This window comes from Pongo abelii, chromosome 10, assembly GCF_028885655.2.
Source record: "Pongo abelii isolate AG06213 chromosome 10, NHGRI_mPonAbe1-v2.0_pri, whole genome shotgun sequence".
Taxonomy (NCBI): Eukaryota; Metazoa; Chordata; class Mammalia; order Primates; family Hominidae; genus Pongo; species Pongo abelii.
Window position 1 is genome coordinate 1,904,372 of NC_071995.2, and position 25,454 is coordinate 1,929,825.

The following is a 25,454-nucleotide window of genomic DNA, read 5'->3' on the forward strand; positions in this document are numbered from 1 at the left end:
TTTTACTCCTCACTTACCAGTCACTGGCCAGGGCCAGGTCTGGGTGAAGCAAGTCGTGCAGGCCTGAAACCAGAGTCCACATTCAGGGTGATGCTCCCTCACTGCCTTGAGGGTGTGTGTCTCAATTGTAGAAACAGCCACCCAGTGAGTTTCTAAAGAAAGGGACTCAGAGTAGGAGAACGTGGCTAAGTCTGCACAGGTCCCACCTCCTGAAATGCGTTCTTCTCATTGTTTCATGTCCAAATCCAACCCCTTCTTCAACGTTAAGGGCAAATGCCGTCAATGAGCTGCCCAGCCAGTGGGAGCATCTCCTCCTGCAGCCCTCACGCTCGCCCAGCCAGTGGGAGCACCTCCTCCTCCTGCAGCCCTCACGCTCGCCCAGCCAGTGGGAGCACCTCCTCCTCCTGCAGCCCTCACGCTCGCCCAGCCAGTGGGAGCACCTCCTCCTCCTGCAGCCCTCACGCTCGCCCAGCCAGTGGGAGCACCTCCTCCTCCTGCAGCCCTCACGCTCGCGCAGCCAGTGGGAGCACGTCCTCCTCCTGCAGCCCTCACGCTCGCCCAGCCAGTGGGAGCACCTCCTCCTCCTGCAGCCCTCACGCTCGCCCAGCCAGTGGGAGCACCTCCTCCTCCTGCAGCCCTCACGCTCGCCCAGCCAGTGGGAGCACCTCCTCCTCCTGCAGCCCTCACGCTCGCCCAGCCAGTGGGAGCATCTCCTCCTGCAGCCCTCACGCTCGCCCAGCCAGTGGGAGCACCTCCTCCTCCTGCAGCCCTCACGCTCGCCCAGCCAGTGGGAGCATCTTCTCCTGCAGCCCTCACGCTCGCCCAGCCAGTGGGAGCACCTCCTCCTCCTGCAGCCCTCACGCTCGCCCAGCCAGTGGGAGCACCTCCTCCTCCTGCAGCCCTCACGCTCGCCCAGCCAGTGGGAGCACCTCCTCCTCCTGCAGCCCTCACGCTCGCCCAGCCAGTGGGAGCACCTCCTCCTCCTGCAGCCCTCACGCTCGCCCAGCCAGTGGGAGCACCTCCTCCTCCTGCAGCCCTCACGCTCGCCTAGCCAGTGGGAGCACCTCCTCCTCCTGCAGCCCTCACGCTCGCCCAGCCAGTGGGAGCACCTCCTCCTCCTGCAGCCCTCACGCTTGCACAGCCAGTGGGAGCATCTTCTCCTCCTGCAGCCCTCACGCTCGCCTAGCCAGTGGGAGCACCTCCTCCTCCTGCAGCCCTCACGCTCGCCCAGCCAGTGGGAGCATCTTCTCCTCCTGCAGCCCTCACGCTCGCCCAGCCAGTGGGAGCATCTCCTCCTGCAGCCCTCACGCTCCTCCTCCCCATCCAGGGTGGATTTGGGTTATTATGGGCATGTAATAACCTTGTGCTTCTGCCAGACAGCAGCTTCCTGAGGAAGCTGCATCTTGTTCCTCCTAGCAACTCCCTCAAAGGGAGGTGATACTTTGAAACCAGTGATTTTGGTTTCATTGGCTTCATCCCCAGGGTGGGCCCTGTGTGTTTTGCGGCCTCTCACCTAACACAGAGCCAGCCTGACCTCATGCTGAGTATGTGCTGTTGACTGAAAGAATGATGAGCTGATGCTCCATGGCACCCACTCAGAGCTAAGAAATGAACAGGTGCTCCACTGAGGGTAAGTCCAAGGAGGGGATGACAGAAAGGCCAGTGGGGCATCTGTGGAGCCTCACAAGGGCTGCTGCTCTGATGTAGACACAGGGCAAGCAGCTGGAAGGGGAGTTCCTTGCCCACAGAAGCCCAGGAGACTCCGGGATTCCAAGCCCCTGACCACTGGAATGTCTCACTCCTAGGAGTGGGTATAAGACAGCACCCTCTGTCTCCTGGAGGAGTGCGCCCTGGGAATATCTGGGCCGAGGAAGAAATGTGTAGGAAGAAGAAGGAGGCCTAGGGATGATGGGGAACAGAGGAGAGTGCCCCAGTGCTAGGATCTGTGCTGTGGAAGGGCAGACACAGCTTCCAGGTGAGCACACAGCTAGTGCCTGACTCAGTCCAGGTGCGGGAGAGGGGATCTACCAGGGGCAGCTCCCAGACAGATGACAGCTAAGCTGGGGCCTGAGAGTGGGTCAAAGTGTGCTGGGAGAGGAGGGCACTCCAGGGCAGAGCAAAGCAGCCAGGAGGAGCAGGCCCATCAGCAGTGATGTGGGCAGACTTGGCATTTCTAGGAAGATCCTTCTGGCTGAAGCTCAGAGAGGAAACGAGTCAGGGAGACCAGGTGGAAGCTATTGTGGTTGTCCACGAGAGAGGTGACAATGACCAGGATGGTTGTAGGAAGGCGGGGTAATGAGATGTACTCAGCAGATAGCAGAGGGTAGTATGTGGGTGTTAAACAGAAAGTGGCCACCTCTTCCAGGGGTTCCTGGGACATCTGTGACCCCTGAGATAGGTTTTGGTCTCCTAAGGTGATTGGGCCACAGTAAGTCACGGGCAGGAGGGATGGGGTTGGGTGGGGCTCCTCTCCCCGCCTCCACCACTGTTCTCTGCCATCTCACTTTGGTTCGCATCCCATAAGCTCCAGGTATGGGCTGAATTGTGTCCCCCAGAAGATATGTTGAAGTCCTGACCTGTGAATGTGACCTTCTTTGGAAATAGGGTCTTGGCAGAAGTAATCAAATTAAGATGCGATCATTAGGATAGGCCCTGATCCCATATGAGTGGTGTCCTTATAAGAAGAGGTAATGAAGACAGTGAGAGGCAGCTGAGGGGAGAGGGCCACGGGATCAGGGAGCAGAGACTGAAGTGTTGCAGCTGCAAGACGAGGAGCACCTGAGGCTCCTAGATCTGGAAGAGGTGAGTGAGGACTCCCCTGGAGGCTTTGTGGGGAGCACGGCCTTTCCAACACCTGACTTGGGACTTCCCGCCTCCAGAACTGTGAGAGAATACATGTCTGCTGTCTTAGGATGCCATGTTCGTGGTACTTTGTGCTGAGAGCCTTAGCAAATGAATACAGGCTTCCCTCCTCTTTCCGGCCTCCTTTCTCATCACCTTTGCAGTCACCTGGCAGGGAAATTTCAGCTTTGAGCTTTGTTTAAAAAACACACTGCCTTGACGGCCCTCCCAGTCCAGCAAGGCCTCCCGGAACCTAGCAGTGCGGTTGGCAGGCCTCAGGCTCTGCTGGTTTGACGACTGACCCACAGATTCTGCATGCCCCGGGAGCCAGGGACACACATGCCCCTCTCCACCTGGCAGCATTGTTCTGAGAGGCTGCTCTGGAGCCTGGGAGCAGGGAGGCTGTCACACTGGCTCTGGTTGGGGTTGGCCCTGCCCAGTGTCCCATGAGAGCCCATTATTTTCTGCTTAACTGTCCCTCAGTCCCTGGTACCGACCCACCTTCTTCCACAGACGTGTTCCCCAGAAGGATGTATTCTCCGTGGCCCCGGGACAGCACCACCCCCAAACTGTGGGGAGAGAAGAGAAGGCACTCATTTAGCAGCAGCAGATGCCGGCCTGTCTCCCGGGCCTTGTCCTTGCCCTTACCAACACTAGGTGTATGGGCTTTTTGTACCCACGACGAGTGGTGTGCTCCTCACGCCCCCTTCTTTGCCTCTGGCCTCACAGCCATCCCCTCCAGAATGGAGGCGGTGCTTCCAGTTTCCCAGCAGCCTTCCTTCCTAAGCAGGACCCTGGCCATTCTGTAGACCAAGAGCCCTCTCAGCTTCCATTTTCATCAAGGGACATCCTGAACCTCACAGGCATCCCCTGAAATGTAGAACAGTCTCTCTGTTTCACAGGGGGTCCCACAAATAGGAGCTCCTTTTCCTACCTGGTGAGTCCTGCTGTGCCTTCCTCTCCTTGGCTGAACATCGGTTTTGAGCCTTGGCTGAATATCTGACTTTCTTGGGGAACTTTAAAAGATGCAAGTGCATGCGCTCTACCCCCAGAAATTCTGATTAAATTGGTCTGGCCAGCCTGGGCAACACAGCGAGACCCCAACTCTAAAATTTTTTTTTAATCAAAAAATTAGTGGGGTGTGGTGGCACGCTCCTGTACTGTCCCAGGTACTCGGGAGGCTGAGGTGGGAGGATCGCTTGAGCCTGGGAGGTGGAGGCTGTAGTAAGCGGTTTGTGCCACGGCACTTCAGCCTGGGAGACAGAGTGAGATCCTGTCTCAAAAAAAATTGGTTTTGGATGAAGCCTGGGCAGTGGCAACTTCACATAATTCCTCAGGTATTCCAGTGAGCAGTCAGGGCTGGGAACCAGGGCTTTGTGGAGAAATCAGATAATTCAGAGGTAATGGCCACTTGTTTCCTATTCTGCCTAATACCTAGAGCCAAATATTTCTACAGTTGCATGGAACCTGAGATCTTCCAATTTGATCCTCTCACTGCTTTAGGATCTTAACTGGATGATATCACTTAATCTTCACAACATCACTAAGAAGCAGCTGTTATTGTTACCCCCATTTTACAATTGAAATCTAAGGCACAGAGAAGTTAAGTGAAACTCAAAGACTGTTAACAGAGTTGTAGGAGGCAGAGGTGACACATCAGTAAAGCAGGGAGTGCTGGACCTCAGAGCCTCTTCTCAAAGACAGGGCTAACTGCCCTCGGGGAAATGGCCTGTTAAGGCAGCTTGGCTGATGGACGCTGATGAACAGTGAAATAACAATGGCATCTGAAAGGGCTTGCCTGGGGCCCACAGGAGCATAGCACAGACCATACACTTGACCAAGTTTACACAGCCTGTAAATGGTAGAGCTGGGGTTCACGTCCAGGCATTTTGGCTCTGGAACCTGCATTCTAGGCTACACTGGCAAAGAAGGTCTAGACCTCAAGTTTCCTGAATGCTGACCTGGGTCTTTTGCTATTACCACAAAATTGCCCACTAAATATGAGTTGCTGGTATTCATGTTCAACCCTCACCCCCTGCAAATAAAGCCTGTGTCCCTCACCTGAAAGGAGTGTCGCTGATGTCAGTGAAGAAGTAGTCATTGGTCAGGAAAAGAACTCGCTTCTGAAAGAGTAGACAAGGAAAGAGTGCTCATGCAGAGAAGAGCGGCCCCCAGCCCCCACCTCCCCCCCAGGGCTCTTGGGGTCTTCATCATCACTGTACAGTCCCCCCGCCTTCTTGTCTGCTCCCTGACCAGCCCCTACATAGCTCATGCTAGTGACACCCATAGGCAGATCCTCTCAAGGTGCAGCAAACTGCAGCCCTTTGGGGCGTGGCCTGGATTTCAGGATCAAGGTCTGGACCTGCACTGCCCATAACAATAGTCCCTAAGCAGCACTGAGCACTTGAAATGTGTGGCCAAGGAACTGAATTTTCAGATTTTAGTTAACATAACTTTAAACTTAGCTAGCAAATGTGGCTAGTGGCTATATTGGGCAGTGCCAATGTAGACCGTGACTCTGGTTCCTAGAGGGTTGAGGTTGGGGCTGTCAGTGTGTGCTAAGAACTTCTGGAGCCCATGTATACCTACACAATCCACTTAAACCTCCTTGCCCTCAAAGACGCCCAGGGAGAAGGGGTGCACCATTCTCCCTCCACTGTCATCCGTGCCCAGGCCATAGGACCTTTTCACAACTTCCTTTTCCTTTCAGAGCTGCCATCTTTTAGCCTTGGTTTACTTTGTATAAACTAGGGCATCATGTAGTACAAAAGTGGCTAAGGGCATGGCTGGGCTTAGATGAACCAGGATTGAAGCCCAGTTCAGCCACTTTCAACCTGTGTGCTCTTGAGCAAGTTACTTCACTGCCTGTTCTCATTTGTAAATCAGGATTGTCCATGGCCTCTCTTGCACGAGGCTGCCGTGAGGGTGCATTCAGGGTGCTGAGGTTCTGTGGATTGTCCTGTCCGTCACACAAGTTCATGTCATTGGGAAAGCCACATTTTGCAGTTGGCCCAGGACTTGTTCTTATTCCCTTTACTTCTTTCTGACTTTCCTTCTTTGATTTTGGAAATTGGAGTGAGGTGTCAGAAGGGACAGAGAGAGAGAGGACGGCAACAAAAGCCTTGCTTTCTCTAGGGAACTGGCTTTATGCCAAATCAGAATGCACCGTTCACAAAACTGGACCCATCCCCTGGTCATGCCCTCCGGCTCCTCTGCCCAGTCAGACCCCCTCTGTAGCTTCTCTCTATTGCAGCGGCCATGGGATGTCCTGGAAGATGTCTTGGGGGAGTCAGGTGCCCTGTGCTCCAAGGAGCAGCTGGCTTGAGTGTCAGAACTGGAGATCATCTTTTTATTTTTACTTTTTTTTTTTTTGAGACGGAGTCTCCCTCTTGTTGCCCAGGCTAGAGTGCAATGGCGTGATCTTGACTCACTGCAACCTCCGCCTCCTGGGTTCAAGCAATTCTCCTACCTCAGCCCCCAGAGTAGCTGGGATTACAGGCACGCGCCACCACACCCAGCTAATTTTTGTATTATTAGTAGAGACAGGGTTTCACCATGTTGGTCAGGCTGGTCTCAAACTCCTGACCTCAGGTGATCCGCCTGCCTCGGCCTCCCAAAGTGCTGGGATTATAGGCATGAGCCACCATGCTTGGCCTATCTTTTTTTTTAATTGAAGAAAAGGGTGGAATGCACAGATCTTCCATGTATTACCTAATTAGCTTCGATACATGTATCCAGCCCTGTGATTACCACCCCGTCAAGATACAGAACAGCCTCTCCAGTCTCTCTGCCTACCCCTTCTGGTCCATCCCGTCCCATCCTTCACAGGCAAACTCTGTTCTGGATTCTGTCACCATAGATTGGTTTTGCCTGTTCTTATAGTATGACACACACAAAAATTGTGTCTGGCTTCTTTTGTTCAAAATAACGTTTTCAGTGTCTGTCTATATTGCTGTGTGTCCAGTAGTTTGTTCCTTTCTGCTGCTGAGTAGTATCCCAGCGTGTGGACACAGCCCAGTATGCTTCTACGCTCACCGATTGATGGATATTTTGGTATATTTTGGTTGTTCCTCCTTTGGGGCTACAACGAATAAAGCTACCATAAATATCCTGGGACATGTGTTTGCATTTCTCTTGCTAAAAACCTAGGAATGGAATCTGGAACCGATGGTAAATGTATGTTTACCTTTATAAGAAAACTGCCAATTTCCCAAAGGTGTTTTGCCATTTTATACGCCTATTAGCAATGTTTGAGAGTTCCAGTTTCTCCACATTGCTGCCAGTATTTGGTGTTATTAGTCTTTTAAATTTTAGCCACTATAGAGAAGGTGAACTGGAATCTTGCAGGGTTTTTTTGTTTGTTTGTTTGTTTGTTTGTTTTCACAGAGTCTCACTCTGTCGCCAGGTTGTCTCACTGCAGCCTTGGCCTCCCGGGTTCAAGCAATTCTTATGCCTTAGCCCCTGAGCAGCTGGCAACACAGGCACACAACACCATGTCTAGCTAATTTTTGTATTTTTAGTAGAGACGGAGTTTCGTTATGTTGGCCAGGCTGGTCTTGAACTCCTGGCCTCAAGTGATCTGCCCACCTTGGCCTCCCAAAGTGTTGGGATTAGAGGCATGAACCACCGTGCCCAGCTAAATCTTGTAGTTTTGATTTGCATTTCACTGATGACTAATAATGTTGAGCATCTTTGCACAACTTCCTTTATGAAGTGTCTGCTCAGTGCTCTGAGCATTTTTTATTGGGCTTTAGTCTTTTTGTTATTGCTTTGTAGGAGTTCTTTATGTATTTTGGATACAAGTCTGTCTGCTTTTTCATTTTCTTACTGGTGCCTTTTGAGGAGCAGAACTTTTACTTTCAATGAAGTCTAGTTTACCAGATTTTATTTCATGTTTAGTGCTTTCTGTGTTTTTGTCTAGGAAATCTTTGCATATCCTCAGGTTGAGAAGATTTTCCCCTATTTTTTCTTGTAAAAGCTTTACAGTTTTAGCTTTTACATTGAGGGTTATGATTCATCAAATTAGTTTTTGTATGTGGTGTGAGCTATGGCTCAATGTTTCTTCTCCCCCATATTTATTCAGTTGTTCTAGGACCATCTGTTGAAAAGATTGCCTTGCTCCAATGACACTCCAAGGTGTCTTGATTGAAAAATCAATTGATAATATATGTGTGGGTTATTTCTAGGTTCTCTATTCAGGTCATTCACCCATTTTTCTTTGGTCAATACCACCCAGCTTGGTTATTGTAGCTTTATAGTAAGTTTTGAAATCAGATACTGTGAATTGTCCAAATTTGTTCTTCTATTTCAAGATAATTTTGCCTATTCTAGGTCCTCTGCATTTTCATATAAATTTTAGAACCAGCTTGTCTGTTTCTAGAAGTCTGTTCAAATTTTGATCGGATTGCACTGAATCTATAGATCAATTTGGGGAGAATGAATGTGTTAACAATACTGATCTTAACCCATAAACAGAATTATATCTTTCTATATTTACTTTTTTCTTTGATATTCTTTCAGCAATGTTTTGTAGTTTTCAGTGTAGAGGTCATATATACGTTTGTTAAATTTATTCCTAAGTATTTTATGTTATTTGATGCTATTGTCATTGGAACTTTAAAATATTTCATTTTCTTTTTTTTTTTCTTTCTTTTTTGAAGAAAGAGACTTTTCGTTAGCACTGTTACAGGCAATGCATTATGTGAGCTGGTCCTGTGTACAACACTCCCAGGCCACAGCAGACACATCAGTAGAGAATATCTATCTAATATTGTACACAGCGCAGAAACAGGATCACCCTGAATGTCAACAGAAGACTGAAAATCACTTTACAAAAAAAAATAATAATAATAACACCCATTTTCATATTTTAAAAAGTGCCAGCCCTTGAGCGGCAGAGTTTCGGAAATGCCGGAGGACATGCCACCAGGTGCCTTCGCTGGAACGTGGCTGCCAGCCGTGTGTGGCCGGGCCCATCCCGTCCAAAGACAAATGTCTGGAGTGCTTCAGCTCATCTTTAAAAGGCGGCCAGGCCCGTTTATCTTTGGAGTTCTTCTGTCTTAGGATTTTCCCTCTCTACTGTTTGTAATTTCATGAGCACGTCAGCCTAACGGTGAGCCGACCTTCAGGCTTCTAAGCGTGAAGGCCGGAGACTTTCCCTTTGTAAGGCTTAAATCTGAGTGCAGCAAAGAATGAGGAAACCAACCCCGGACATTTTAAAGTCGAATGACAATGGAGCCAGTGCCAATTTTGAGAAGCACTCCCATCGTCCCTTAGAGTTCTATTTTGGTAAATACGAATGTTTAACCAGTCAGCAAAATATTTAACCCAGTTGGCAAAATTAACACCGTCATTTCCGAAGTTACTCTGCTGTGTATGGCAAATGCTGCAAGATGAACATCACATTTGATGAAGCACATTTGAGAAACGTTTGCCAGAAAGTGTGCCTCCGTCTCAGGACCCTAAGCCCAGGGGGATGAACAGAGACCCCCGCAGCTCTGTGCCTGCTGCCGTGCGGGTGACTCCTCTTCCTGCCGACAAGGTGGGCGATGAGAACGAGGAGGACCAGTCCCACCAGGGCGCCGCCGACGGCGATGGGGATCGGCGTGTTATTCTCGTCCAGCAGACGCTCCTCCGCAGATCCGAACTGGTTGCCTTCCACCTTGAAAGCCTGGCCCCACACTGGGAATATGTGGATTGAAAACGGCTTCGTGCCGCGGCCACGCTCCGCTCCGGCTGTAGAACGGCCGACGGCTGCCTGCAATGCTCCCAGGGAGTCGCTGGCAGCTTTAAAAGTGGGGTCTCTGGAGTCAGGAAGAGTCGTATTCAACTGGATTCCTCGTAGGAAAATCCGGCTAGAACCTGCGTTCATCCCAAACTGGAAGCCCAGGACCGTGCTGCCCTCGCTGCGCCGCTCCCGGGTCTCCAGGTGGGCGCCGCGCTCCCGCTGGCTGAGGTCTTGCCCAGGTGGATGTTGAACAGTCTTGTCACCGTCGTGTGGTCCCTCCTCTCTGGGCGAGGTTCAGCTGCAGTCCCGCGCTGGCCGGCGGGCAGGTCCCGTGGGTGCCGCTCACGCCGTACCTGTCCACGGAGGGGAGAAGGGGCTCTCGGCGCCGTGGCGGGGAAGGCGCGTCTCTCCCTTGCGGAAGCTGCTGTTGGAAATCTAGGCCTGGATCGGGGCGCCGCGGAGCCTGATGGTCTCGCTGTTCATGCGGACCCGGGTGCCTTGATATCTGGTAGAGATTCCACAGTCTTGATTTCCTTGGAGCTTGCACTGAGGAAAAGGTGTGTGTCTGACAAGTTGTAAACAAAACTCATGAGCTGGATGCTGTCACGTGTTGCATTTCTTGTGAAATGGAAGGTCAGTGTCCGTCTTCCTCCAAAACACAATCACGAGCCTGGGGTCGGAAGTGTTCTCTTTACTGCAAGAGCCACTGTCGAGCACTTCTGCATTGGATGGCAGGTCAAAGGTCACGTTCTTAGCGCCACTCTTAGGGTCATAGTCCATCGAGAAGGCAGCGGAGAGGTTGGCCATTATGCAGGCTGTCCCGTTGCCCTTTTTCACCGCATCCACCGCGGATGCACCATGCACGAGGCCCAGCAGCAGCAGCACCAGGGGCAGCTGGGGGCTCCACCCGAGGCAGCCCGGGCAGCAGGCGGCGAGGGGAGCCGGGGTGTGGGGACCCAGGGTGTGGGGAGCCGGGGCGGCGGGAGGCGGTTGCGGGGCGCTGGCCTGAAGGACGGTGGCGTTCCTGGACCAAAACTATTCCATTTTCTGTTTGCTGCTATATATGCAAATAACATTAATTTTTATAAAATTGTGTTCTGTGAACTTGCTAAACTTACCTATTAATTCTAGTGTTTGTTTTATAGATTCTTGGGATGTTCCATGGAAACAATAATTTTGTCCATGAATGAAGGCAGTTTTACTTCTTCCTTCCTTGTCTTTGTGCCTTTTATTTTGTTTTCTTGCCTTACTGCAGGGGCTGGGACCTACAGTGCAAGGCTGAATAGAAGTGGTGAGAAGTCCTCCTTGCCTTGTTCTCAATTTTAGGGTGAGAGTGTTCAATATTTTACCATCAAAAGTTAGCTCCAGGTTTTTCATAGATGCCTTTCATCAGAGGGAAGAAGTTTCTTTCTGTTCTTAAATTTTGTCAAATGCTCTTTTAGCATCTATTGAGATTACTCTCTATCTTTTCTTTTTTATTCTGTTAATGTAATAAATTGCACTGATTGATTAACTTTTTCAATGTCAAATTAACTTTAAATTTTTGAGATAACTCTTCTATGTGCTATTGTTGCCATATAATTTACACTTACATATATTACAAACCCCACAATGCAACATCGAAACTTTTGCTTTAAATAGTCAGTTGTCTTTTTGAGAAATTAAGAGAATAAATAAAATATAGTCTTTTATTAACCCACGTTGTTTATCATTTCCAGAATGGTTGATTCTCTCCTGTAGACCTGCAGTTGATGTCACTTTATTTCAGCCTAAAGAATTTTCTGAAGCATTTTTGCTGCTGGTCTTGATAGTAATGAAACCTCTGTTTCCTTCTATCTGAAAATGTCTTTTTTTTTTGGAGACATAGTCTCACTCTGTTGCCCAAGCTGGAGTGCAGTGGCATGATCACAGCTCACTGCAGCCTCAACCTCCTGGGCTCAAGTGATTCTCCCGCCTCAGTCTCCTGAGTAGCTGGGACTACAAGTGCATGCCACCACACCTGGCTAATTTTTTTTTTTTTTTGTATTTTTTTGTAGAGATGGGGTCTCCCTATGTTGTCCAGGCTGGTCACGAACTCCTGGGCTCAAGTGATCCTCCTGCCTTGGCCTCCCAAAGCGCTGGGATTACAGGTGTGAGCCACTGCCCTGGCCTGAAAATGTCCTTACTGAAGACGTTATCCTTATTTTTGAAGTGTATTTTCTCTTTCTACAGAAATTTGAGTTGACAGTTTTTTCTTCTCTCGGCACTTTAACGATGTTATTTTGTTGGTTCTTATATACAGCAGTCTTATTGTTTCCCTTTATGTAATGCATCTTTTTTCCTTTAGCTTTTTTGAAGATTTTCTCTTACCTTTGAATTTTAGTAGCTGGGCTTTGAAGTACGCAGGTGTGGTTCTCTTTGTCTTTTTATCCTGCTTGGGGTTTGCTGAGATTCTTGGATCTGTAGATTGCTGGTTTATATCAAATTCAGGACATTTTTGACAATTAGTTTTTCAAATATGCTTTTTTTTTGCTTGAGTTTTTCTCCTTTCCTTCTAGGGCTCCAAGAACATGTAATCAGACCACTTGATACCATCTCATGGGTTGCTGAAGTTCTGTTTCTTTCTCTGTCTTTTTCCCCATTTTCCCCGTTTTTTAAATTGGATAATTTCTACTGATCCATCTTTAAGTTCACTGTCCCTTTATTCTACAACCTGCTGGTAAGCCCATCCAGTAAAGCTTTCATTTCAGATATGGTACTTTTTGGTTTTAAAGTTTTCATTTGGAAGCATAAGAAACAAAAGCTAAAATAAAAAGTGACTAGAAACCTTCTGCATAGCAAACAATCAATAAAATGAAATGGCAACCTATGGATTGGGAGAAAATATTTGCACATTTTATAAGGGACATAAAAATCTTATAAAATATATGGTTTGCAAATATTTTATAATATCCAAAATATATAAGGAACCCACACAACTCAACAGCAAAAAAAAAAAAAAAAACACCCCACACATCCAAATAATCTGATTTAAATATGGACCTGAATAGACCTTTCTCAAAAGAAGACATAAAATGGCCAACAGGTATGTGAAAAGCTGCTCAACATCATCGATTGTCAGAGAAATGCAAACCAAAACCACAATGAGATGCCACCTCATACTTCTTAGGATGGCTTTTACCAAAAAGACAAGAAATAAGTGTAGGCAAGGGTGTGAAGAAAGGGGAACCTTTGTACACTGTTGGTGGGAATGTAGGTTGGTGCAACCACTGTGGAAAACAATATGGAGGCGCCTAAAGAAATGAAAAGTAGAACTGCCATGTGACCCAGGAGTCCTGCTTCTGGGCATATACCCAAGGGAAAGGACATCACCACCTCATAAAGATATCTGCACTTCCATGTTCATTGCACCATTGATAGCCAAGATATTGAAACAACTGAAGTATCTGTTGATGGATGCATAAAGAAATTGTGGTGCTTATAAATACAAAGGAATATTATTCAGCCTTAACAAAGAAGGAGATTCTGCCATTTGCTACAACATGGATGAACCTAGAGGACATTATGCTAAGTGAAATTAGCCAGACACAGAAAAAAATGCTGTGTGATCTCACTTATATGTGGAATCTAAAATAAAAATAGAATACATAGAAACAGAGAAAAATGGTGGTTACTAGCAGCAGGGGAAGGCACAGTGGGAGGTGGGGAATGAGAAAACATTGGTCAAAAGGTACCAACTTGTGGTTATCTAGGATGACTAAGGCTAGAGCTCTAATGTACAACATGAGGACTAGAGTTCATTGTATTGTATTGTACACTGGAAACTGGCCAAGAGCATAGAGTTTAGGTGTCCTTACCACACACACACTAAAGCAAAGGTAACTATATGAGATGATGGGTATGCTAATTTGCCTGACTGTAGTCATCCCTTCACTTCACTTTGTATATCAAGATAAGTACAGTTGGTCCTCCATATCCACAGGTTCCACATCCCTGGGTTCGATCAATTGTGGATCAAAAAGTATTCCAGAAAAAAGGATAGTTGCATCTGTACTGAATATGTACAGACTTTTTCTTGTCATTGTTGCTTAAACAATACAGTGTAGCTATCTACATAGCATTTACACTGTATTAGGTTTTATAAGTAATCTGGAGATGATTTAATGTATTAGGGAAGACTGTGTAGATTACACGTAAATCTACACCATTTAATAGAAGGGACTGGGGCATCCATGGATTTTGGTATCTTTGGGGTGTCCTGGTCCAATCCCCATGGATGCTGAGGGACGACTGTGCATCATGTTGTGCACCTTAAATATATACAATCAAAAAGCAGGTCTAAAGCAAGAAAAAAAATTCCTGTTTGGTTTTTATAATGATTTTGTACTGTGTCAAATTAGCTAAGCTGGAACCACACTTCCAGACTCAATGCCCAGTGTAGTTTCAAGTCAGGGTTGGCCAAAGAGAAGTGTGTGTGAGATTTGCAGACAGAAGGGCAGTGGTAGCCATTTTGCACATTGAAGTCCTCACAGAATACCAGGCTCTGCCATTCTTTGCTGTAACCTACTGCCGTGCTTTCTTGGCATGGGCCGCAGCCAGATTCAAAGCCACCCGCTGCTGCTGGCTCTCCTCCTTCAGTTTCCCTGAGACCTAACCTGGTGAGGATGCAGCCCCTCATGGAGGGCACTGGCTCCGTCTGCAGGTCATCTGCCATCCTTATGGGTAGAGTTGGTGAGTGACAGATGTGGGTTTCAGTTTGTTTTCACGGATTCCTGTTTTTCCTCTTGAGTTCCAGTTCGTACTTGCTTTCTTCCACATCTCATCCAGCTTTCCTTCCCAACTGCTGGTCATGCTGACCTACAATGACTTCAAGCTCACCATTGGATGAAGCTTTCCATAGATTTCATCACCAGCTCCCACAATTTCATAAGGTCTAATCCCTACAATAAAATCCTACATTCTATCACTCATAGGGGCTCTGTTCTTTGACCAAGCCCTAACTATTTCTCTGCTGGGATTCTCCATCTATTCCCTCATTATGAACATCTTTTCCTTTACACAGTTACAATGTCCGCACTAAAGTCATTCTAACAGCTGGGTCATAACAATTTTTATTATATACTGGATATTTGAGGGGTAGGCTGTAGATACTCTTGTCTTTCTTTGAAGAGTGTTTTTGTATTAAGCAGTAGTTAAATGATTGGCTGATAAGAACTGACTGTGTAGAGGCTTGAATTCACATTTTGTTTGGGTGGGTCTGTCTCAGCTTTGTCTTTAGGCCTAGAGTGAATCTCTTGGTCTTGGGACAGTCTTTACTCCTAAGGTGTAGTTCTTCTGTGCTTTCAAAGGAAATCCCGAGGTGTTTACCAAGTCCCTCCACCTCTGTGTGACGCACACTCCAAACTGTCCCTACTACACATGCAAGAGCTGAGATCCCGTGTTGAGATCCTGCTCTGGAATCCTGCTTTCGGCTTTCAAGTGTTGCATTCCACTGGGGCACCTCGAGGCTCCCCTGTGTCTGCAGGGCTCAGGAGTCAGCCAGGAATTTGAGGGGAGTTTGTAAACAGATTTGGGGTCTAACCTCCCTGTGGCTCGCTGCTTCTGGGCTAGCCCGCCTCATTTCCAGACACTGTGGAAACGCAAATTCTGTTCTCTGACTGACACTTCACGGTGACAACTGCAGCCTTCTGCTTGAATTCTAGCTGTTGCGCTCCAGACAGACTGGGGAGTGCCCTTTGGGAAAAAGAGCCATAGAAACACGTATTGCACCCAATGCAGTTCTCTTGATTCAAGGGTTGTTGCTGCCTGCTTTTGGTCACTTTCAAGTGCCTTTCCATTTTTGTTTTTCGTATTTTGTTCAGAGTTTATAATTATTATCTGCTGAAGGGTGAGTCTAGTCAAGCTACACCTTACTCAAATGAACTTTGAGATCACCTTCTAAGGCTGAAGTAAAAGGAAGAGAGAAGGGTGTGGGGGGTTGGGAGGGGGTCTGTGAATTCTGTTAATTCTGCTCTGATGTCTTAGGCTGGGAGTAAGGAGGTATCAGAGAAATCTGCTCCTTTAATACACTGACTCCTTCTGCTGGACAAAAATGTGAGGGGAAGAGAGAGAGAGAAAGAGAGTGTAAGAGCACGTCACAGAGTACTCTAGCCCTGTGTTCCTGAAATCCAGGGTGCAGGGATTCAAGGGCACTGGAGGAACACAAGGCGAAGCTGCTCTGCATGCCAGCCGCTGGTGTGTGTGTATAAGTGTGTGTTGCTGGTGTGTGTGTACATGTGTGCTGCTGTTGTGTGCATATGTACACGTGTGTTGCTGGTGTGTGTGTACACGTGTGTGCTGCTGGTATGTGTGTGTACACGTGCCACTGGCATGTGTACACCTGTATGTTGCTGGTGTGTGTGTACATGTGTGTGCTGCTAGTGTGTACATATGTACATGTGTGTGTTGCTGGTGTATGTGTGTACACATGTATGCCACTGGTGTGTGCATGTGTACACGTGTTACTGGTGTGTGTACACATGCATGCTGCTGGCATGTGTGTACACATGTGCTGCTGGTGTGTGTGTACACATGTATGCAACCGGCATGTGTGTACAATACACGTGTGCCACTGGTGTATGTACATGTGTGCTGCTGGTGTGTGTGCATATTCACGCGTGGACTCCAGTCAGTGCAGTTAATTTGGAAGAACCCAGAGGCTAGGAAGGAACACTGTCTGCCCCTTCCCTTCCCCATTGCTAATTATTGCTTGAAATGGTCAAAAACGAGAATGACAGAATGAGTCCCAGGTTAGACTCCAGGACACTTTGCTCTTCTGCTTTCTTCTTTTAAACTTGTGTCCAAGGATGTCTGGCCAGCATGCTGCTAATGGGTTAGAAATTGTGGCACCTGTTACTGGTCTGCAATTTGGGACAAAACCCCTGCCATCAAAGTGGCAAATGGGAGGCCCGCCAGTCAAAGCTGGGCTTCTTACGAGTTTAACATCCTAGATGTTGGCCCAGGTTGTGTTTTTAACATTTTTGGAATTAGTTGCACATGTTTTAAACATGGGTCTTAGCCGTCTCCTGCAGATGGTGTGTGTTCTCTCCAGTTTGCCACAGTTCCCAGAGCCCCCTGCACAGACGCCTGTCTGCTTCTCTTACTCGTATTTACTAACAAATACAAGTTTGGCCCCATAGGTTTCTGGGTTTGTGAGTCCTGCCCTAAATTATGCTGTTGATGTGTGGAAAATAAGGATACCTGTAAAATCCCCTGGAGAAAACAACACGGCAGGCGGTCCTGTACCAGGAGGATGGCTCGAACAGTAACAGATATTCCCACAAGGCTTTTAGAAAGCTTTCCTCAGCCTAGACCTAGACCTGGAGACGGTTTCTACTGAGAAACAAGCTCATAAGTTGAGACCACTGAGCTGAGAGGGAGGGCTAGATAGATCAGCAGGCAGGCCGACCATGGGGCGGTTGGATGGCTCTGTGAGAGCTGTGTGGAGGAGACAGGGCCCTTGGCAGTGAAGAAAATGCAGCCATTATGGGGATGAGTGGCAGCCTAAGACATCAGAGCAGTGAGAGCCAGACACTGCCTCGGTGGCCCCACACCAGCAAAATGCCCTGCACAGGGTGGAGGCTGCCAGGCTCCCGGGGTCAGGGTGAAAAGATGGAGGATGAAGGAGGGCTGAGTGGTGATAGAATGGGGTAGAGGGAGAGGAGAAGGCGATGAGTGTTCAAGGTGGAATAGAAATGCTATGCTAAAGCGAACTCTGGGAAACCTTTAAGGCTGGAGAGTTGAGAATTCAGGGCCAGTCCTACAGAAAAGGCCTTCTACGGCAGTGGTTACGAATGGGAGATCTCGGAGCAGTTACACGTGGGCTTTGCAGTTAATCATCTGGGTGACCCTGGGCAAGTTTTTAGCCTCTCTGAATATCCTCATCTGTCAAATGGGGATAGGATAGGCCCACGCTCAGGTTGTGAGTGTTCAATGAGTGAATACTTGAGAGCGCCCAGCCCAGTTTCTTATAAATGTTAGTTTCCATCATTATTATTAGCTGTACTAATAGTAGTAAGACATGAACCCCTAAGTGCTATGGAACGTCCATTATGGTCATGATCGTCGTCATCCTCATTGAATGTTCTTTATGTTGAAGCACCCATATATCAGGAAGCCTTTGCAAAATTGCAAATATATAACCCAGATGGTTTATTAGTAGCAATGAACAAACTTTGAAAGGATGGGCAGAGGTTTCAGAAGTTCAGCCTGCTGCATTTGGTTAGGACTCTGCCTCAGTGGCTTTGAGAAGCATAAAAGCAGCAAGAGATCCCTGGGCACTGGGGGAAAGGGTAGACGAGAACCACACCCACTGCGTGTGTCAGTCTGTATTAGATACAGTATAGCCACATTCAGATCTACCTTTAAGCTGTCCTGTGCCATAAGCATACTAAATTCTTCATTGTCAGTTCAGTGCTGTGGCTGTGCTGGGCTACGTGAGAGCTCATCTGTGCATGTGAGCAGGAATCTGGTTGGGATAAAGGTGGGTGCCTGTGGAAGAAGCCTCTATTCTTTTGGATCAGGAGAAGGAACAGCTGCCACTGGTGGTCTGACCTCACTATAGTGCCCAGTCTGCCTGAAGGAGGCCTTTCTCAGCCCAGAGCTTACAAAAAGCCAGGCAGATGCCACCAAAATCAGACACTGGTTCCAGTGAAAATCAGTCTGGCCTAAAAGGGATGCTTCCTTGTCTCTCCCTGTGCTTTCTTGTTTGGCTTTCATGGAGGTCTGTGTTGTGGAAGAACTTGGGTCTAATTGCTGCAGGCAGATGCCTGTGCTCTTTCAGCTGAGGCAGATGGGCAGGGGAGGAGGAGGTGGGGGTGGCTGTGAGGGAGGAGGTGACATTTGTAAATATGTCAAGGGACAATGCAGAATCAGTAGACACATTGGAACCTTTTAAGTGAGAAGATGAAATGATCTTTTATAAATGATGCACATGGTTGTAAAGATAGTAAAGGGATTAGTGAGGGTATTGATTCCTAACTATCTGGGAATGAGAGTGGATGAACATCAGCTGTAGGGAATAGTGAATATTTCAATCTCGTCCCGTATAACATTTCACAAGAGCTGCTTACCATTTACAAAATTAGCTGTCACTTTTCCACTTTTCATTATAAACAACAAAAGGGCCAGTAGCAGGCAGCATAAGGAGGAAAGAAGAGCTGTAAATGCGCTGGCCAGCCTTCTCCCCAGCTCAGCGGTCTCCCAAAAGCCAAGCGTTGAATGAGCAATCCTGTCACTCCCTGGCTAGGTGCTTCTCCAGGGCCAATGCACCCTGGGTATACTCCCTGATGGACCCTCTAGGTGCAGCAAGCACTCAACTCTTCAGCTATAATTAGGCTAAGTCCAGGTCCCTCGTCACTACTCCAAACCCAATTAATGAAGATGCCTTCCTAGGCCACGCCCTGGCTGTTTCTAGCTCCTTACCCCTTTATCCATCGGAACCTTCACATCCATCGAGAGAGTACCTGTTTCCCTATTGATCATGGCTGTTCTCAGCTTCAGGAGGAAAGACAATGGCATTAGTTCTTTGGCTCACAGGGGAGGGTGAAAGTATGGCATTCTTCAGACCAGATTAGACCCCAGAAACACTTTTGGTTCTTCCCTTTTTCCTCTGAGAGAGATACCAGGAGGGAAGACAGACCTGACTCTAAGCTCTATCTAGCTCATAATTCCAGGCATTCACCAAGATCCCACTCCCATGTGTACTGATGCACTGGGGTACAGAGTGCCAAGTTGCTGGGACATAATTTCCTCTAGGATGAGATATTGCAATCAAAAGCCAAGCTAAAACATCAGTAAAACTCAAACTCTGCAGCTTATACACATGATCTCATCCAGCCTCAGTAGTCCTTGTGATTCAAGAAGATATTGTTATATTTTTATAGTTGTTAAAAGAATTGCTCATTTTAGGCATTGCTTGTGGCTTGAGCTTGGAAAGGCTCTGGGACGAACCTGTTCTGCCTGACAGGAACAGAGTGACCTCAAAGCTCACAGCCACACAGCTGACCCATTTAGTTGGATGTAGAGCTAAACTAGCTTCCCTTCCCCCTATTTTCCCCACTCACAGATTCAGCCTGGTCTTCCCATTCCACTTCCGAGAGATCCACACTGTTGTAGTTAGGTTTGGGTTTTAGTTTCTTCCCCTCTCTGTACTGGAGTAGGCAGGTTAGGAAGAAAAACATGTGGTCAGAATACGTCCTGCTCAAGTTTATTTCTTCTGCAAAGCCTTTCAGGTATATTCATAAAAGCAAAGGATTCCTTAGAAATCAATCAATCCAGTAATTACTTAAGGTTATCTGGGCAAACTTCCACCTGATACAGAGCTCCCCTTACTGACATCTATGACAGATGGTCTCACGGCCTCTGAGTGAATCTTCCCCATGGCAGGGAGCTCCCTATCTCGTGAGTCAGCTTGTTGGAGCTTTGGACAGCCCTAATTGTTAGAAAGTTCCTCCTCACACAAAGCTGAAATCCATCTCCCTGTTACTCCCACCCACTGATCTTCCTTCTTTCCCCTGGAGCTGCATAGAACGTGTTCCACCTGACTCACGCCTAAGACTTCACTGCTCCAACTGAGCTTGCCCGGTGTGCAGGTGCCTCTGCTCCCTCTGAATATGCTGTACTTTGTCTTCAATGTCACTCTCAAAATGGAGTTCCCAGGACAAAAGCCAACCTTCCAAATGGGGTCTGACCAGTGTGGCATGGGCTGTGATCTGTGCACTAAGGCGTCAGGGGGCCCTGACTGCTGCCTGCGCTTCTGCTGTCTTCCTGGCCAGCCACACTGACCTGGCAGTTCAGGCGGAGATTTCAGACAGTTCAGTCCCCTTGGTCTTCCTCATGGGACACACTGTCAGGTCCCTCTTCACAATCGTAAGCTTAGGCGTTGAGTATTTCACAGAGCTCTCCAGGCATCCCTAATACATTTCATCTTGCTAGTTTCAGCCCATTGTTTTAGAAGACTGCTTTCTGAATACTAATTTTCTCATTTAATGTATTAGCCATACCTTCCAGACTTTATGGCATCTGCCTTCTGCATTTTCGTCTTAGGGATAAAATATTTGAATGGGACAGACACAAGGACAGATCAGTGCTTAATAAAGACTTCCCTTCAACTTGACATACAGCCATTAATCAACATGCTGAGTGTTATTATTTTCTGGCCCTGACTTCTCTCTCTCTGAAGCCACGACAGATGTCATCAAGTTATCTATGATTAGGTCTGCAGCACTTCCCGGGTTTAGTTTATTAACCCCAATCAAAAAAGGAAAGAGGATAGTTTATCACTGAGGTAAATTAAGGATTAATTAGCATGTCTGCTTTGAGCCAAATGAGGCCCCCAGCAGATGCCTGGACAGCTCCGGTCCCCTATCACTGTGTATCTTGCTTCTGCCAGTTTTTTGTTTGTTCACTTTTTTCGGGGAAGTGTCGTGCTGATTTCCTGCCTGTTCAGGGGATCTGTAGGATCCCCTTTCCCCTCTTTTTCTCCTTTCCCATGCCTGGATCATGCTTCTTGGTCTTATTAATGACCATACTCATCAAACAGCCCTGTCCTGCCATCTTTTACATGGGATCTGTTTCCTTTGGGTGGGGCTCAACATTCCATTGCCATTTCCTAAATCCTGCAAAGCCTGAAGATCATCTGTAGCTCCTCATTTTAAAACTGCAATTCTACTCCATTAATACTCCTACATGGGGCACTGACATAGAAAGATGTCAGTCCAGTGGCATGGCGCTTTTAATTTATTACTGGGCATATCCTCGTTATTTTTTCTTTTTCAAACGTAACTATTGTTTTCCTGATAGTGCTTTCCTCAGATAACTCATTACATTGGCTTTGCTATATCTTTTGTTGTGTAATAGTGTCCTGTGTGGTATTATTCCCTAATTGTTTCATTTGTGTAAGTCTAGTTTTCTTAATTAGAGTACAAGCCTCTGTTTATAGCACTCTTCACTGCATCATGAGGTCAGGCACGAGGAGGTCCACACTGTGAATCAACTGGTTGAAGTCTTATATTCATCTAGAGTACACAGATTCATCTAGAGTACATAAACAGGCAGTTTATGATCAGTACCCCTCAATTCTACAAGTCAGCTCCAGAATCAGCATATTATTTACCTAGTGAGTCATTCTGCTGGCACTGGGGCTGTTCCCCGCAGAACCCCTTGGTACAAGGGAGTGACATGTTATGGGTTCAGATGCTTGCCTGGCAGAGCCTGATTTGGCAGACAGTGTGAACAGAGTGGCTTCCAGTGTGCCCTGATGTCTCTCTATTCAGAACCCCTAGAGTTTGCCTTAAATAGTTAATCATTGCCTTGCAGATATTCAGTGTCTATTTGAACCAGGTGGAATGAATGGAGTGTGGCTTAGACTGACCTCTCCAAATGACACCTGGGCAGATGAGGCCCTAAGTTCTCCGGAAGGTGCTCCGCTGTCTGTCCTCTGTTGCCATCTGTTATTCACCACAAGACTGGTAGAGGGCAAAGGGCTATGATTCTCCTAGGATTTTAGCTCCCTCCATCCCAACAATCACACTGAGAGCTGTGGTCATTATCGCTGCATAGTGCCCAAGTGCATGACTAGCTCCTGGAGGCAGAGCTTTCAGATAAGACAATGCAACTTTCTTCCTCAGCCATCAGATGCTCAGTTGAACTCATGTGAAAATACCCTGGCCTCTGCGTCACGGTGAAGAGGGCTGGGAGGGCCAGGAGCACTCAGGAATGCATCCTAAGCTATGCTGCTCAGGAGAGGGCTCCCCTGCCATTTCTATGGTTAGCTCCTTGTTCACCCAACTTCGCAGGCCCCCAGAGTTCTGAGAGACTCCAAGCAGATGTGAATAATGGCCCTGCGGGCTCTTTAGCCTCAAAACTGCACACTTCATTACGTGCTCTCTGGCCTACTCATCAGTCATTTCACATGTTTTTGCCTTGTCTCTTCTGATAGAATCTAAACAACTTGAAAACAGGGACCATGACTCGAATACATTTTTTTTTCTCATATTACCCACTGGGTTCCTAAATAGAGCCCAATGTGTGTTTGTTGTTTTAATCGTTTTTGTGAATTACCCCCAAATCCCATACAGTAAGGATCCCAAGGCAAAGAAGATCTGTACCTACCAGGGGCCGGAGGTCGGGATGGGAGAGGATGTAGCCATTGTTGGTGTTCAGAAAGGCGTATCCGTGCACTCCAAGCTGCCAGAGTCCAGGGTGGAGGCACATTAGGCCTGCTGTTTGTGCTGGGCATCTGGAGTTGGGCAGGGGTTTGGGGGCCACAGGACGGTCAAAGATGGCAGCTCACAGCAGTGAGTGTTTTCAATAGGAACATAACTGAGCCAGTGCCATGCTTCCATCCATTGATTGAGCAGTCCTTTCCAAACTGGACTGTTTATAGCAACCATCATAATACATATTATTACCTGACTTCTTTCCCACCACATGTTCTGGGTGCTTTGATGATGTAGTCTCACTCACCCTCACAGCAGGACTGTGTGGCACGGAGGAGCAGACTGAGAAACTGAGACACTGGGCAGGGAAAGGACTTACTGAAGGCCACAGAGCAAGTCATAGTTCGTGGTGGGAAAGGGACCCAGGGGCACCAGTTGCTGCTCCCATGCTCAGCACCTGCACTTCTTGGGCGGTGATGGAGGGGCCCCATCCCAGCTCTGGGCTTGGCTTGCCTGGAGAGAGGCTCCCATCATGGGGGAGGGGATTTCCTCTTGGGGAACCTGTGATCCCCACAGGGAACAGACCCAGGCTCACCTTGTACCGGGGTGCCAGCTTCATCAGCTCTCTCAGGGCCACATCTGAGCCCACCACACCCAGGAGAATGCCATGGGATCGCTGGAAGGAAAGACACAAGGGGTGGGGGAGACCCAGCTTCCCTGTGTACAAGGTTAGACTGGACCCTGGGCCTGTCCAGAGCCTGGAAGAGAAAGCCACTTAGGCTTTAAGTGGTTCTTCCTCTGCAGTTAGATTCTAGGCTGGGAATAAAAATCTAGACTCTATCAGATGAGGTCCCAGGAGCAAAACCAGCTGCTAGGAAGATTAATACTCAGTATTAATATTTAAGTTGTAATATTTAAATGGAATCCAAAGTTAAATGAAATATTAATCTTCACGGCACAGGGTGAAGTTATCGGGATCTCAGGGACCATAACTCACGGGGGCTCTGAAGCATACGGAGCCTGTAATGAAACATTTCCTGACCTGATGGAGGATGGAAGGCTCGAGAAATCCCCTCACCAGAGGCCTTTACAGACAAGTTAGAGTCTGCACAACCTGGCAGATTAAGCATGGCTTTGCAGGAAGGCTGACGGGCAACCCTCCAGCCTTATATCCCCAAGGCAGGGGTCCCAACTGCAGAGCAGCGAAACTACTCCCAGCCAGCCAGCAGAGTCACTGGAGAAGCCATGGAAAAGCACAGACCACCAGCCCACCTCCAACCAGGAGAGTCTGGGGCAGCTACTCTGGGACAGGCCTGGAAATCTGCATTCAAACCCTCCCAAGGTGGCTCAGAGGCACAGCCAAGTCAAGAATCACTGGTCTAAAGATGCCACTGAAGCCCCAGGTTCTAATCCCTGCTACAACGTCTCCAGGAGCAGCCACTCACCGTTTCGTTCTTCTTGCTGAAGACTGGCATGGCCACAGTGGTGAGTAGCATCACGCTCTGAGCCTGTGAGCTGAGGAGCTGTCAGGGAGGGGAGAATGGGGGTCAGAAGATACGGCCTAGGGCCACTGGTTTGCCGCACTCAGAGCACCCAGTGCGGATATCCAACAGTCACTACCTCAATTATCCAGCATCACCTTCCCACAGGAAGGAGGAAATCCCAAATGAGGGTTCCTTTCTCTGCAAAAGGAGAGTTGGCAGGAATGCTGGGGGCCAGAGGTGGACTGGAGGGGAGGACCAGGCTGATGTCACTCAGCAGGGTCCTGAGCCCCATGACCCAGCCCCAAGCACATTCACTAAGCTCTCTCGTCTCAGCGAGGCCCAGGCCGAGTGTTAAGCGCAAACCCAGGAAACAGGCCCATCTGCCTGCCCAGAAACAGAGGGGCTTTGCACAGTACGAGCTTTCCAGAAACCTCTGATATGGACTTAAGGTTGCTACAGGTGAGAGGGAGGACATTGACCCAGAGCTACCCAGAAACACAAGCACACCCCAAGGAACCGCAGCGCAAAGGCAGGCCGTGGTGCAGCTGTAGTGGGCTTCAGGGCCATTCCTAGCACACAGGTCAGACCCACGTGGTCTCCACTCACAACACCAGAGCCAGAACCCTTGCCACCTCTAGATGGCTGTCCGCCCTGACTGGCTGGGCTCACTGTGCCAGCTCCTCCAGCTACTTGAAAGGGGCTCCGCAATGTGTGCCCCGCTTTATAACAAAAGTAGGCTTCTGACAAGCATGTGGGAAGAGAGGTATCATAAGTCCGACCTTGGATGAGATCAACTAAAGGAGACTGCTGAGTCATGGAAGTCCACAGTTGACTTTCTTGGAGAAGGAAGCACATTTTGGCCACCACGTCTCTTTCTCTCGCCTCATCTGAGTTTTCAATTTAGAGTTAGAGGTAAGGCTTTCTGAGAGTGAACCACGATGACATCTAATTGTTTTCTGAGCTTGGACACATCTCTATGGGCTGCATGAGGGCTTTCCAGTCTCCTTCCTGAGTTAGGAATGCATGAAGCCAGCTTGTCCCTGGCTCCCAGAGAGCAGCTCCCAGGCTCTTGGAGGCCCCTGTGGCCTGCTCTCCCTAGGACATGTCTCAGTCTGGGAGGAGTCCAGTCACAGCTGTCCCTGCACTTATGTTTCTGGACACCCTTGCAAGGGCGGACACCTGCCCTGGGCTCAGGGGAGTGACATCCTCCACTCAGAGGGTCCC

The 25,454-nt window shown here is 48.3% G+C and overlaps 1 protein-coding gene and 1 pseudogene across 8 annotated transcripts in view; both read right to left on the reverse strand.

Annotated features, from left to right (window-relative positions):
- CACNA2D4 (calcium voltage-gated channel auxiliary subunit alpha2delta 4) overlaps nucleotides 1-25,454 on the reverse strand; it is a 140,181-nt gene that overhangs the window by 70,490 nt on the left and 44,237 nt on the right. For 7 of the 8 annotated variants that reach the window (XR_008512291.2, XR_008512290.2, XR_008512292.2 and 4 more), the window contains exons 17-25: nucleotides 24,192-24,269; nucleotides 23,342-23,422; nucleotides 22,700-22,774; nucleotides 19,651-19,737; nucleotides 19,010-19,081; nucleotides 4,903-4,964; nucleotides 3,343-3,410; nucleotides 2,779-3,009; nucleotides 18-63 (exon numbers count right to left, since the gene is read on the reverse strand). Coding sequence is in view for 5 of the 8 variants with exons in the window: in XM_054527858.2 (XP_054383833.1) it covers nucleotides 18-63; nucleotides 2,779-3,009; nucleotides 3,343-3,410; nucleotides 4,903-4,964; nucleotides 19,010-19,081; nucleotides 19,651-19,737; nucleotides 22,700-22,774; nucleotides 23,342-23,422; nucleotides 24,192-24,269 (800 nt within the window). In the remaining 3 variants the exon portion in view is untranslated. The remainder of the gene's footprint in view (nucleotides 1-17; nucleotides 64-2,778; nucleotides 3,010-3,342; nucleotides 3,411-4,902; nucleotides 4,965-19,009; nucleotides 19,082-19,650; nucleotides 19,738-22,699; nucleotides 22,775-23,341; nucleotides 23,423-24,191; nucleotides 24,270-25,454) is intronic. The other variant, XM_054527860.2, reaches the window with a different exon arrangement.
- Nucleotides 9,203-14,261, reverse strand: LOC103891950 (lysosome-associated membrane glycoprotein 1-like; annotated as a pseudogene).